The sequence below is a fragment of the Gavialis gangeticus genome, unplaced genomic scaffold, assembly GCF_001723915.1.
Source record: "Gavialis gangeticus isolate Ggan-Ray unplaced genomic scaffold, GavGan_comp1, whole genome shotgun sequence".
NCBI classification, from domain to species: Eukaryota; Metazoa; Chordata; order Crocodylia; family Gavialidae; genus Gavialis; species Gavialis gangeticus.
In genome coordinates this window covers 27,774,818-27,788,011 of record NW_017729028.1, presented here as the reverse complement: position 1 = coordinate 27,788,011, position 13,194 = coordinate 27,774,818, and the positions used below count along the sequence as shown (strand labels likewise).

Below are 13,194 nucleotides of genomic sequence, written 5' to 3'. Positions count from 1 at the left end.
CCCGGCCCGGCCGCACTCACGGGCGAGGGGTCCCGCGCGGCCCCGGCCGCCTCCATCACCCGCTCTCATCCACGTGCCCCTCCGCCAAGACAAATCCCCCCCCACCGGGGCTCCGCGGCCGCCACCGGCGGTTGAGCGTCCTTCGCTGCCATGGCAACCGCAGGCCGGCCCCGCGGCTGTGATGGACAGACCGCCCGACCACTCAGGAACGCGAGGCAGGTGCGGCGCAGCCAATCGGGAGACAAACGCCCAGAAATCTCTCTCTCCGGCTCGGCTGCGAGGTGGAGCGCTGCACGGTGAGGAGCGCCGGTAGCGAGGCCCGAGGGACCGGGATGCGCTATTGTCTAGAGGCCGGCGTGGGCCGGTGGGACTACAGTTCCCAGCATGCTACATGCCACAACTAAAGTCCCCCTCCCCCCACCCGGTCACTGAGTGGGAGGCGCGGGGCATGCTGGGAACTGGAGTTCTCTACGCACGGCATGCTGGGGACGGGTTTCTCTGAGCGCAGCGCGCGGCATGCTGGGAATTGAAGCTCTGCGCGCGACGTGCTGGGAACTAGTTTCTCTGAGCGCGGCATGCTGGGAACTGGAGCTGTCCGTGCGCGGCATGCTGGGAGTCGTAGGCCCTGGGGAGGAAGGGGCGTTCCCTCGGGGCTGGGGATGGGCTGGTGCTTGGCCTGGGCTGACCCTGTGTGGGGGACACGTCCCCTGGGCTCTTCACTGCACAGACAGTCGGGGGAGGGGAACCACCCAAAGGGGCTTGTAGGTGCCTCCTCGCCCTGCACCACCAATTACATGGCCCTGTGGGTGCAAGGGGAGCCCCCCACGCCAACGCCCCCCTGCCCTGAGTGCTGCCTCACCTCTCAACTGAGCATCTTTTAGGGTTTCCAGCCCTCCAGGAGTCTCCAGGAATTAGAGAGAAATCTCTAATTTAGACATTTATGTCTAATTTATCACTCTACTTTAGAGAGTCACCGGGGAGATCAATGATACTAAAATAAACATGAAATGTTGAATCTGATTTATACAGTTGCCTAGTGGGTTTTTTAAATGAAATAGTGAAGTGCATTTGCCTTCGTGATGTAAAGTCATTAGTGTCATTGTATCATGTGATGAAACCTCTTGGAATAGATTCAGAGTTGGCAACCCTAGCATCTTTGCAAACTGGAAGTCATGAGTCCTGAGGAGTTGAAGGCCAGAGGAGCTCGTGAGAGCCTCTCACTTGGCCTCCCACCCATCGCAGGCCATTACGCTTCCCTGCGCACCCCAAAGACGAGCCCCATGATCTGTCTGATGGGTTGTGTTTGACAGTCATGTGTAACGTATTCAAATGGACAAACTGCACGGCTGGTGGGACCATGCTGTTTGCATGATGAACGCCATTAATGCTTAACGGAAGCCACTCACATTCAGCATGTGGCTATTAATGAATGTGTTTCATGAAATGGAAATCAAGTCGTCCAATGGCTCTGCTGTAGAGAAATAAGAAAACATCTCTCTAATTTGTACGGGTAAGTTGTGTAAAGCACTATTTGAAAAGCTCTGCCAGTTCTAACACATGGGCCAGACTGAATTAATAGTCAAGAGATGTTCAAGGGCTGGTCAGTTCCTAGTTTCTAGCCTTTCATGTTGCCAAAGGAGCCTTCAAAATATGACTTGATGCAGACTCATTGCTGCATAAGCAGACAGACACGGTGACACAATAATGTTAGGTAAGAAATGGAGCCCTGTCCTGTCACCAGAGCTCATTAACTTTTAAATCAAATGGAAGCCCCCTTAAATGTTGACACTGTGCTATTAAAATGATCAGCAGTGAAACATCTCAATACGGAGCTTGTATGGTTTGTGATGCTTCGGTGAAGTATCCATCCCCATCTTCCTTCTTAGAATCACAGAATCATACAATATAAAAGTTGGAAGAGACCTCAGGAAGCATGAACGACTGGTGCCTCCCGAGACTGGGGGAGCACCATGGTGGCGAGCAGGGACTTCCCGCAGCTGCCAGCATCGGTGTCAGCCGTGGCAAGCAGGGACCACTCACCGCCAGCAGTGGTGGTATTGGCGGCAGGGGAGAGGGAGGTTGCAAGTGGAGAGCAGGGACCACCTGCAGATGCCACCGGCTGCATTGGCAGCAAGTGTGGGGGTGGGTGGCAAGCAGTGACCACCCACAAAAGCCGGTGGTGGCTTCAGTGGTGGCCAATCTCAGGTGGGGCATGTGTCCCCCCCATGTCCCCCATACACTTCACCTATGTCAGGAAGTAATCTAGTCCAACCACCTGCTTAAGGCAGGACCACCCATTCTTGCGGTAACCTTTTGGCTGTAGCAAGTTATAACATCCTTCTCAGCTTTTTTACTGTGAACCAGTCACCTAAGGGACTTCATTCCTCCATTCCAAAAGAAAAGGATTCTGGCATGTTAATTATTTAAATTGACCAGATTTTCACCAAGGTCCTGTTAGTTATAGCCTGTTCTCTGCTGCCCTATGTACACTTCCTTATAATTTTTGTTTTGCTTGTTTGCATTTTGTTCTTGCTGTTGTTTTAATGAAGCTGTGTACTTGAGCTCCAGTATAATACCTGTTGACATTTGTGGAACTTTTGCTATTGAGTTCAACTGGAATAGGATCAGGCCTCTAAAATACAAGGCATGCACACCTACACATCTGATTTCTTTCACAGAACTGAAGAAAAATGAACCAGATGCAGGCTTTGCTGAATGACTGTCTCCTCAGAACAAAGCATGTGGAACATGCAGCCATCATCAGCCTGAAAAAAGGAACTGTATATGCATCAACCTTTGGCTTTAATGTAAGAAAACAGAAAGAGTTCTGAAAAACAACAATGAAGATAGAAAATCTAGGAATGTATCGCCCCTTTCAAGGAGGGAAAATGGACTAGCAGTTAAAGCAGGATTTGCTGGGTTCTAATAAGTATTCCTGCAGAGGGCAAAGTAGATTTGAACCTTATAGATGAAGTAAATAGAATGTATAACATGAGCTTTCATGAACACAAGCTCACTTCATCAGATGCTGTGAGAGGAGTAGTATATCAAACAGTGATTTGAACACAAAATCATTTGTAGAGGTTTAGGTGAATGAAGTGGGTGAGTGAATCTCAGACATTATAATCAGTGTAATTTGGTCTAGTGATGATGTGTTCTGTACTGATGAGGGAGCACAACTTAAACATCTGGGTCGGTTGCAAGGCCTGGTGCCTCTGTGGCAATAGGAGCTAGGTAGCCAATTGCTAGAGAGATGCCGTTTGAGATTAGAGCTGCCTGTAAAATGCTTGTAATTTTTCATGAGCGGTTGGAAGTCATTCATTTTGTGTCCAAGAGGTTCAAACTGGGGGCTGTAGGTGACAACCAAAAATAGTCTGTTGTCCTTGTCTGGGGCTTGGTTTTGTGGCAGGTCAGAGTGAGGTCTGAGTTTAGCTTTGTTGATTTGATTGGGTACAGTTTGGGGATTATACAACTGTAGGAATCCCGATTCCAGATCCTTAAGGTGTCCATCTGGTCAACGGGGTCAGAGAAGATATGGTTGCAATGTAGAGCTTGGCTGCAGACAATGGATTTAATGGTGTGCTTAGGATGAAGGGTGGTTGCCTGAAGGCAGCCTTGATGGTTGGTGGGTTTCTGATACAATGTGGTAGCACTGTGGTCATTGTAAACATGCAAACATGGTGCAGCAAGGCTTAACCCATTGCAAAACACTTACATTAGACTTTTGGAGACAAAGTATTACATAGGCCATAGGAGGAATATTTTAAGAGAAGCCACCGCTTATCACTCTGAATTGCATGTCATCTTTTATCACACTGATTTTTCACTGTGATCAACAAGGTACCAAACAAGAGAGCAAAATTACACCACTTCCACTTACACCATATCACATGGCAAAATGGATGCTTATTTTGTCACATTTCATTGAAGCAGAACATGGCAAACCCGTTTGCCCACAAAGTATGTAAGCACCAAAGCATAGCCTACAGACCAAGAGTGGTCAATGAAGATCTAAAATGAAGCCTGGCAAAACTTTATTTTCACTCTAAAGGCTTGATGGATTAAAATTAGGGGGCAGAATCTCAGCTGGTATAAATTGTCAGGTGCAGCGATTCTAGTAGGGTAACTATTCATACCAAGGTGGAGTATCGCATGCTAGATGCTAAAACCAGATTTTCAGGAGGTGTGTAGCTTGGATTCATAGGTTTGTAGAGTTTAAGACCAGAAGAGACTGTTAGATCTGAAGTTGTGTATATAACACATTATATTTATCTCTACATTGAGCCCAAAAACCACTTGACTTCAGAGGAGCTATGACTTTTTGTACCAGCTGAGCATCTGGTCTTAGAATCCAGCATGCAGTGCTCCATCTTAGAACGTGTACAGACATTTGTTCTCCAAGGAGAAACTCTCATAGGAGTGATTTAACCCTGGTTGTTCCCACATTATTTTTGCTGGGAGTAAAAGACTGAAATTTGTATACTCATGGTGACTCTCCCAGGAGAAACTGAAAATATGTAGGTGGCCTTGATCTGATCAGCTATCCTGCTCAACCCTCTAAAAGCTACACATAGAATAAAGATTATTATTGTTTGGAAGTAATACTCATGTGTTCACTCCAGAGCAAATGCAGACAAAGACAGATTCCAGAGTCTCCAGGAACCTTTTACTTAAGGGCCCAATCCCAGAAACATTTACTCTTGGCCAGATAGTTTTACAAGGGACATGCCACCACTCAGTTCAGTTGTCTGAGGGAATATAAGCAGGTGCTAGCAGAATGAGCCAAACACCATAAATAAAGTTTATGCATATTATACAAGGACTAAAAATCCAATTTCCAGGCCATGCAGATATTATCTTTCTCATGTATTCAATTTTGTAATTTATTTATGAAAGACTTCATAAGAATTTTTGTTATCAGTGTGTATTTACTATTGCAAATGTGTATTCTGTTGTTTTATAACAGTATCCCATTATATAACTCTAGCTGCAGCCACAGAGTGCCGTAAACCTTCTTTATGCTTTCTACAAGAATTTATTGCAAGTTAGAAGAGAAGGCCTTTACTTCAAGGAGAAGCAATACAGATGTGTCCGAGCGGATGAGTACTCCATCTACACTAAAAAAGTAGGTTGATAATAGGTATGGCAGTTGGGATCACCTACTTAGAAAAGTGCTTTGATAGTTTTCCTCTTTTTCCTCACTTGACTGTTGACGTTAACCTCCCAATTCAAAGTTCAACAGATGTTGCCTCCTCCCACCCTACTACACTTTTGTAATATGGGAGGCAAATAAATAACGTCACAACACAGAATAGCTACGAGGAAAGTGACAGTATGGGTCAAACTGAACTCGGTTCTGCCTTCTATTTCCAAATTTTCAAACTGAATTATTTTATACAAGGTGTTTCAGAGTCTTCAGATTATATATGGTACAATCACATTTGCTTTCAGGAGGAGCTCAGTGCTACATGTTTCTCATTAAGACTATTTAATTTCCAGTTGTGTGCAAATGTAGGTGTGAAACCAGGTAGTCAGATTCTCAGATAGGGTGAATTTTAATAGCTTCACTGACATCAGTAGCCAGTGGCATCAGCTGCAAATGTGGACAAAGACCTTGATTCGTCATCACTGAAATACTTAGGATATTGACTTTGGTGTCAAAAAAAAGAGAGAAGTAAAACTCACCTAAAATACTGGGATTCACACTCTGAACAACTACACTCTGGTAATATAAATTCCAAGACACCCTGTTAGAAGTAGCATGCTACTCTTCCTCCTGTAAAATGTTATGAAATGTTCCTTTGTGCTGTTAAACTGTGCAGATGTTCCTTCCCAGAAGTAGCTGAATGCCAATGGATAGAGTGATTCCTGTACACATGCACTCACGTACATGTAGAAATTTGTAAATCCTCACACCCCATAATTGGGGAGCTTAATTTAGTAATTGATATGCAATCTGAAGCTGGAAGCGGAGGGGCTATGTATCTAATTAATTTGGAGCTTGGTTCAGAAAAATCCAGTCATTCTCAATGGGCTTTCTATTCTTTATTGTAAGTTCAGAAGGTTTGATGTGTGGCATCTGTAAAGAATTTTGGGTTTCTTTCAGATGATATGTGTTAGGTACATTAAGTTATATTATTCATATTTTATAACGTAACAGATGAGTACTTCTTTATAATAATTAATTTATAAACAAAGGTGGGAATTTGCAGTAAAATAGGAAATTATTTCATGGTTTGGTTTGAAAAACATGTATATGAACCCCATTATCACCGTAAGTATTAGCATATGTCTTGAATTGGTCTGTGAAAGTATTTTTCTTTTTTAAGGAGACGTGCATCTTGAAGTCAAGAACATCCTTAGCTAGGACATACTAATAAAGTCTGTGGGGTTTTTTAGAGGACCCTGCAATTTTTTATTAGTTCTAATCTTTTATCTAGCAAGATGGAGGACTCGTGGCTGTGAAAACCAAGTTGTACATCGTGGTTGGTACCTACAGTGAGGGAATGTATCCTAGCGTGTGCGTGGAAGCTGTAGAGAAACTCGGTAATCACTGCATGTGCATGTCTGTCTGACCATTACTTCTAACCTGTCTCTACAAGTTGAGTGGAATTTTGCAGCATGTCAGTGAGTAGCTTTTCCATGCATACTGCTTTCAGTGTGTAGGTGGGGTCTTCAGAAACTCTTGAAGGTCTGTCAAGTGAGCAGTTAAAAGGTGGTGTCCAGACTCTGAGAGAGCTCCCTCTGCTGAACAGGCTCCAGGCTGCTGTGTTTGGGACCCACCATGTTAGAGTTACCTATTAACATTCAGCTGATCACATCAGTAAGTCATTGAAATTCCTTTATTAAATCCAAGGGGCAGTAGCAGTCATACAGTTAAAAATGTTCTCAATTATTGTAACAAATACTATATATTAGATGGCACTATTACTGCACTTATTAAATGATGACATCTACACAGTAACTACAGTTACACACATTTGGTGGTATTACTTACAGATGGGCTAGTGATGGAGAAATTCTAGGTGTTTCAGGCTGGTTGATTCCGGCAGATCCAACACAGACTAGCAAAGAACCCCTTTATCCCTCTAAATTTCTCATTATGTTATCATTTGAAGTGCCTGCCTTCTAGAAATGGATCCACCTCCACACATATCTCATCTTGCCTCAAACACAAAACCTACTACTTTTCTCATTTACCCTTACTCCTTAGCCTTACTGCTGCTGTCTACCACCTCTTTTCCTATATTAACAAGCCTATAGTAACTCCTGTCCTTCGTGTAATTTGTAGTGCTTTAGCCGTCTCAACCCATCTTTCCTTTTTTGTGCTTAAACTATGGCTTTTTACAAGTGTGATCTATGCTTATTTTGTATTCTGTTCTTCCCCAAAAAAACCACACACACACGGCAGCATATTATACAAGGATGCGAGAGAACAAAAATTATGTAGCTTAAAATATTAAAATAAGAAGGCACAACAAAATAACCCTAAACCAAATTCAAAAGCAATCTACCCCACCCCACTCCTTACCTCTCCCCTGCCTCTAATTAAGGAGGGAATCCTCCACCCAACCCAACCTCCCTTCCCAACCCATATTCACTTGATTCATAAAAGAAAATCAATAAAATAAATAAATAACCCCACTCCCCACATTCCTTCCCATCCCTACTTATTTGTGCTCCTCTACCTCGTAGCCCTAGGAGTCCTCTTTTTCCTTTACTGTCCTCTCCCAAGCCCATAACTCCCATCTCATGGTGGTGGGGGGTGGTGTGGCTGTCCTGAAACCAAGTCATCCTCCCTTTCCTCCCACAAGAAACCTATTATTCAAAAACAGTGTTTAAGAATGTGTCCTTAACGTACTGTAGCATAATCCCTACTCCATGCTACACACCAAGCCTTCCTTGGTCAGAAAAAATTGTGACATCCTCTCTTTCCTTAGCTTCTCTGACACGCTTCCTGGGCATATGGCTCCCTGCCCATTTTCCTTTACAGAGATGGGACCTCATAACTAAGGCAACAAACACAAAAGACTTACTTCTGCTGTTGGCAGCAATTTCTTCCCCCCTTGGAAAAAATAAGGATAGCTGTCATTCTTCTTGTAGTTTAAGGTGGGGGGACACAATTACAGATTACTGTAATCAGATTACAGATAATCTGATTTAACTTTAAATGCTCCCTTTTTTGAAGGAGATGTCCTTATGAAAAAAATCTTGATCTCTTACTATAATAAATATTCATCTTATTTTAAAATTACACAGTGTTTGGAGTAATAACCGGTAAATATAAACAATAACATGTTAAATAGTCCAATAGAAATGCTGACATCTGGTTTGGATTTTGATTCTTTTCCTTCCATGACAATACATTTTACCGTAGAGAAATGTATGTACAGCAAGTATGAATTTGCACTTAAGTAGCACCTTCATTATAGAAGACATTTAAAAAAAACCAAAACACCTATTTGTTTTCTCTCTTTTTTGACTGTTTGTAGCCGACTATTTGAGAGAGAAAGGAAGTTAAATCCACAAAGGATTTCAACTTGACCAAGTTTCTAAATGCTGTTTCATTAGAAAATTCAAGACAAAAGAAGCTGGCCACCTTCTCTCACAGAACAGCCTCACATATACCACATACTTGTCAGAAACTCAGTAACTTAATGAAGATGTGACATTACCACTTAGGCCAATGTAAGGTTTCAGATTCTTTGGTGTGCCTGAGCGTGTTCCGAATAAATAACCTTTGTTTTACATGTCTGTCTGCATTGCTATTGATAGATATATAAAGCTATTTTAAAATATAATGAACTATTCTTGCATAGAAAATAAAATACTGCATAGCTACCTGTGTCTAATAAAACGAAACAGGATTTTGGTTCTCTATTGAGGTCTTTATATTTCTCTATAGCAGAGGTTCCCAAACATTTTCTTATTGTGTAACCCTTTCCAGATTTACCAGCTGCCTGTGTACGCCTGTGGCAGAGTGGGCTTCTCAGGCCAGCCGTCACCGGCCTCCTACCTGCCTCCGGGCACACCGCCCACCTGTCTCTCCTGCCACGACTTGTTGGAAAATTAATAAGCTGTTAAATAAGGCAGGAGGCTGCCCATTTCTTGCCCTGATGCCAGAGGGTGCCATCTGCGGCTCCGTTCCTCCCCTACACCACAGCCCAAGCCTCGCAGATGGCATCCAGATGTTAACAAGCACACCAGCCCCACACTGGGCTCCAGAATCCTCCTGGCACGACCCTCCTTTGAACCCTCCGCTCAGGTGGCCTACGCCGCCTTCATTTGGGCTGCCGAGCTCCTTGTAGCTGGCTCCCCTCTCAGGTTTGGTCCCCACTCAGGACCTTCAGCCCTACACAGGCCCTGGCCTCACCTCAAAGGCCAGGCAGGGTCCCAGGCCCACAGCCCTGGGTGCCCCTTGCAGTGGGCCTCTGGCCCTTTTGACCAACTTGGTCCTGGCCCCAGCATAGACCAGTTGAGGGGGCACTCCACCTCCAGCCTCACTAGCCCCACACTCTCACCAGGTCCACCTTTCTGGATGTGGGGACCTGGGGTACCTCACACCACGACTGGTGCCCCAGGGTCTCACAGGGGACTCTCACTCCTGCTGCCCCAGGGGACCCCCCCTGGGGCAGCAGGTCGTGGTGCTACTCTGGATGTTACTTTCAACGCACACTCTGCCTCCCAGCAGTGGAGGACTTATCAGGGTCAGGATTCACCTCTCTCGTTCTGGGGCTGAGCCCCCCATTCACTCAGCCCCTGGCACAAATCTCGGCCTCAGGCATCCAGAGACTTACCTGGGCCTAATCCCCTCAGTTGGGGCTCCAGATCTCTGCCCCTTACTAGGGGCTACCCCCTCACTGGGGGCTCCTAATTTCCATCTCCCCCTCGGGGCCACAGGAGTTTGCATGGCTACAGCCACCTGGCCCCAACTCTCCCTCTCAGGGTCTCACACCCCTGGAGGGATCAGGCGGCCTCAGCCGTACCTGGCCCCACTCTCCCTCTCAGGGTCTCAAACCCCTGCAGGGCTCAGGTGGCCTTGGCCGTACCTGGCCCCACTCTCCCCCTGGGGCTTGCACCCCCATAGGGCTCAGGCAGTCACAGCTGTGCCTGGCCCCAGCTTTCCATCTCAGGGTCTCACAACCCACATGGCTCAGGCAGCCTCAGCCATACCTGGTCCCAACTACCTCCGATGGAATGCAAACCCACCCAAAAGTGAAGGCTAGAGTTAAGGCACCCCTACCTGCCCTTCACCGGGGTGATAACTGGCCTGGCATTTCCTGGGGGCTCCCATGCCACTGAGAGCCCCACCAGGCCACCAACTCCCAGCAGGGTGCAGTTTTAGGTCATACCCAGGACCAGGAGCCTCCTGACCATCTCCTACAGCTCCTCCCTTACCTCCAGATGATCCCTACAGCCAAGCTATGTTGTTGCCTGGCCTCCAGGTGCAAAACTGCCCCTGTTTATATGGGCAGCCCTAGGTCCAAAATGGCTGCCCTCATCAGGCACCTGTCCGCTGCTAGCTCCAGGCACTTACAGTGGCAGGCACCCGCAGCGCCCTGCCACAACTCCTACCAACACGCGGTTTATCTTTTAACCCTTCAAATGCCAATTATAATTATAATGAAAATTAAATCTACCATTACACAATTTCTCCCGTGTACCCCCCACCCAAGATGTCATGCATACCCCTACGGGTACGTGTACCACAGTTTGGGAACATAGTACATGAACATCAATATTTTTTTGAATTTCCCCACAGGAAATGACAGCCTCAAATAATTACATTAATTAGGTCTATCTTCTCGCAGTACTTAGGCATTTATTGTTCTTAACATTGTTGAACTGCATGTGCAGAAAAGATTTAACAAGTCTCTCTAAATATAAAAGAAAATAGAGATGGTCACAAATTTTCCTTTGGAAAATGCTGATTTTTGATGGTGAAAGTCTTCAAAGAAATGCGACGATTCAGTTTATTTTTAAAAAGTAAAGCATTAATTTCAACTTTTCAGAATGAAACATTTCTGTTTTCTATTTTAAATGTACTTCTTGTTCAGACTTTTTAAAATGTTATAAACATACCCTTTTGGAAGTCAAAATTAAAGCAAAAATATTTTATCAGAATTACAGGGGTGTAGGTTGTAGCTGTGTTTGTCTAAGGACATGGGCAGACAAGGTCCGTTGCGTAAATCTGATACTTTTTATTAGACCAACTCACATAGCTGGAAAAAATCTTCTGAGCGAGTGTTCTCACTGAAACACCCTTCTCAGGGTATTTTTATCAAAATTAATCATTTTTCCCATAAGGCACTATAGTAACAGGACTAGACCACCCACTCTTGTTACTTAGGGGAAAAGGATATTGGTTTCTTCCCGATTTCCCAAAAGTAAATAGACTTCTGCCCAAATCAGTCAAAGAAAACCAGACTCGTTTTCAGAAATGATACTGAAGTTGATTAATAGTTCTGCTTTTTAATTCCTTTTTTTTCCTTTTGCTATGGATATAAATATAATCTTATTCCTTTCTTCCCTCCACCCCTGGGATTGATAATAGCTGCCTGTAGGGGCAGGGCGTGGAGAGGAGGAAATGGAAACAAAGTGAGGTACAAAAGGGGGACCTAGTACTTGCTCCTGGTATGTGGGAAGCATTTCTTCCTATTCAGAAGAAAGGTGAGTGGTAAATCTGGGAATCAATTATCCTCAGTTTAAACAGACTCATTTTGCTGGCTTCACTGTCCTACGGATGATCATACTACATTTTAAAAGCTGCTCTTGGTCCTGGATTCAGTAGTTTGAAATGAGTTTAGACAGTACATCTGCTCTCAAAAAATCATACTTCTTCTGCAGATATTTTATGTGTTCTGGCTGCAGTCAAACCTCTGGAATGACAACTGTTCCTTGGAGAAAATTGTAAAGAAACAGTTCCCCCCAAGTCTGTTTTATTTCAAATGCAGTTTGTTTTTCTGTGCGTTTGAAAATACTTCTGATAGTTGGTTTCACTATGGTCAATTTACCATGTGGTGTCTGTGGGTCCTTCCCTAGCAATAAAGAGAAAAATCACAAATATCAGTAAAGCGATTTAGCAGCAAGGATAGTACTGAATATTTTCTTCTACATTATTTTTAATTGCCTACCCTTTGGACAGATGATGTCCCTAGAGAGACCATACCTTTCCATTTCTCCCTGTTACTTATTTCAGTATTCATGTTAAAGGTGACATGGATAAAAAAAGCCAGGTATGTTGTTGGGTGGTGCTGTATAGAGTTCGGATTATCATAGGACTGGCTTCCTTTGAGATTGCTGTGATCAATTAATACAGCTCATTTGGGGAAATTGAATTTATTTGCCATAAAATAGCCCTGCAGTGCCACCCTGTGGTGATTTCATTTCCACCCCTTCTATGTTTTAATTGTTGTATGGTGTCTATCATATTTGGCCCTTATCAAGTAAACTTAAGCATCTACGCAACTTCACTCCCCATGCAGCTCTGTGGAAGCAGTCCTGCTGTTCATCTGTGGCACGTTTAGGCATTTCTTATATGTTCTGGGCATTGTGCCTGGTGATTGTAAGAGAGAACTGTCTGCAAAGTTTTTATGAATAGATTTTATGAAGAGGTCAGTGGTTTTCAACCTTTTTTTCATTTGAGGACCCCTTTGGAAATTTTGAATGGAGGTGTGGACCCTTTTGAATTGTAAGTGTGGGTATTCATGTACTTTTGATTGATCATAGTCATCTTTCATGGACCCTTTAGACATAGTCTGCGGACCCCCAGGGATCCAAAGACCACAGGTTGAAAACCACTGTGTTAGGCCAATGGTGTTCAGCCTCTGGCCTGCACAGTCATATCATCCAGCCCATTGTTCTCCCCACGGGTCCAGAAATATGGCAGCATTAATTGGTGCTGCCGTGGGAGCCACAGCAGTTAATACTGCCGCTGCTCCCTGCGCATGGATTTATTAGGGGGAGATCATGTCAGACCAACCTGATTGCCTTTTACGATCAGGTCACAAAGGCCATTGATGCAGGTGTCGCAGTGGATGTAGTCTTTCTGGACTTCAGCAAGGCCTTTGACACCGTCTCTCACCCCATCCTAGTTAAAAAACTAGGCGACTGTGGCATAGATGCCTACACAGTCAGATGGATTGCAGATTGGCTGAGGGGTCGCACTCAGAGGGTGGTGGTGGATGGGTCATA

General features: G+C 44.6%; 3 protein-coding genes across 12 annotated transcripts in view; 2 read left to right on the top strand and 1 right to left on the bottom strand.

Moving 5' to 3' along the window:
• FAM228B (family with sequence similarity 228 member B) overlaps positions 1-89 on the bottom strand; it is a 43,129-nt gene extending 43,040 nt beyond the window's left edge. For all 7 annotated transcript variants that reach the window (XM_019520840.1, XM_019520833.1, XM_019520837.1 and 4 more), the window contains exon 1: positions 21-89. In XM_019520840.1, the coding sequence (XP_019376385.1) occupies positions 21-56 (36 nt within the window). In that variant the 5' untranslated portion in view covers positions 57-89. The remainder of the gene's footprint in view (positions 1-20) is intronic.
• A 104-nt stretch (positions 90-193) lies between these two features.
• PFN4 (profilin family member 4) lies at positions 194-8,750 on the top strand. 3 transcript variants are annotated; one of them, XM_019520843.1, is made up of 5 exons: positions 194-296; positions 2,679-2,807; positions 5,033-5,125; positions 6,441-6,546; positions 8,493-8,750. In XM_019520843.1, the coding sequence occupies exons 2-5, from the start codon at positions 2,691-2,693 to the stop codon at positions 8,519-8,521; spliced, it is 345 nt and encodes a 114-aa protein (XP_019376388.1). In that variant the 5' UTR covers positions 194-296; positions 2,679-2,690; the 3' UTR covers positions 8,522-8,750. The 3 variants fall into 3 exon arrangements, with proteins under 3 accessions (XP_019376388.1, XP_019376386.1, XP_019376387.1); XM_019520841.1 differs by having other exon boundaries at positions 4,988-5,125; XM_019520842.1 differs by lacking the exon at positions 194-296 and adding an exon at positions 1,412-1,510 and having other exon boundaries at positions 4,988-5,125.
• A 2,810-nt stretch (positions 8,751-11,560) lies between these two features.
• TP53I3 (tumor protein p53 inducible protein 3) overlaps positions 11,561-13,194 on the top strand; it is a 7,492-nt gene continuing 5,858 nt past the window's right edge. The window contains exon 1 of one of the 2 annotated variants that reach the window (XM_019520822.1): positions 11,561-11,670. The gene's annotated coding sequence lies outside the window, so the exon portion shown is untranslated. The remainder of the gene's footprint in view (positions 11,671-13,194) is intronic. The other variant, XM_019520823.1, reaches the window with a different exon arrangement.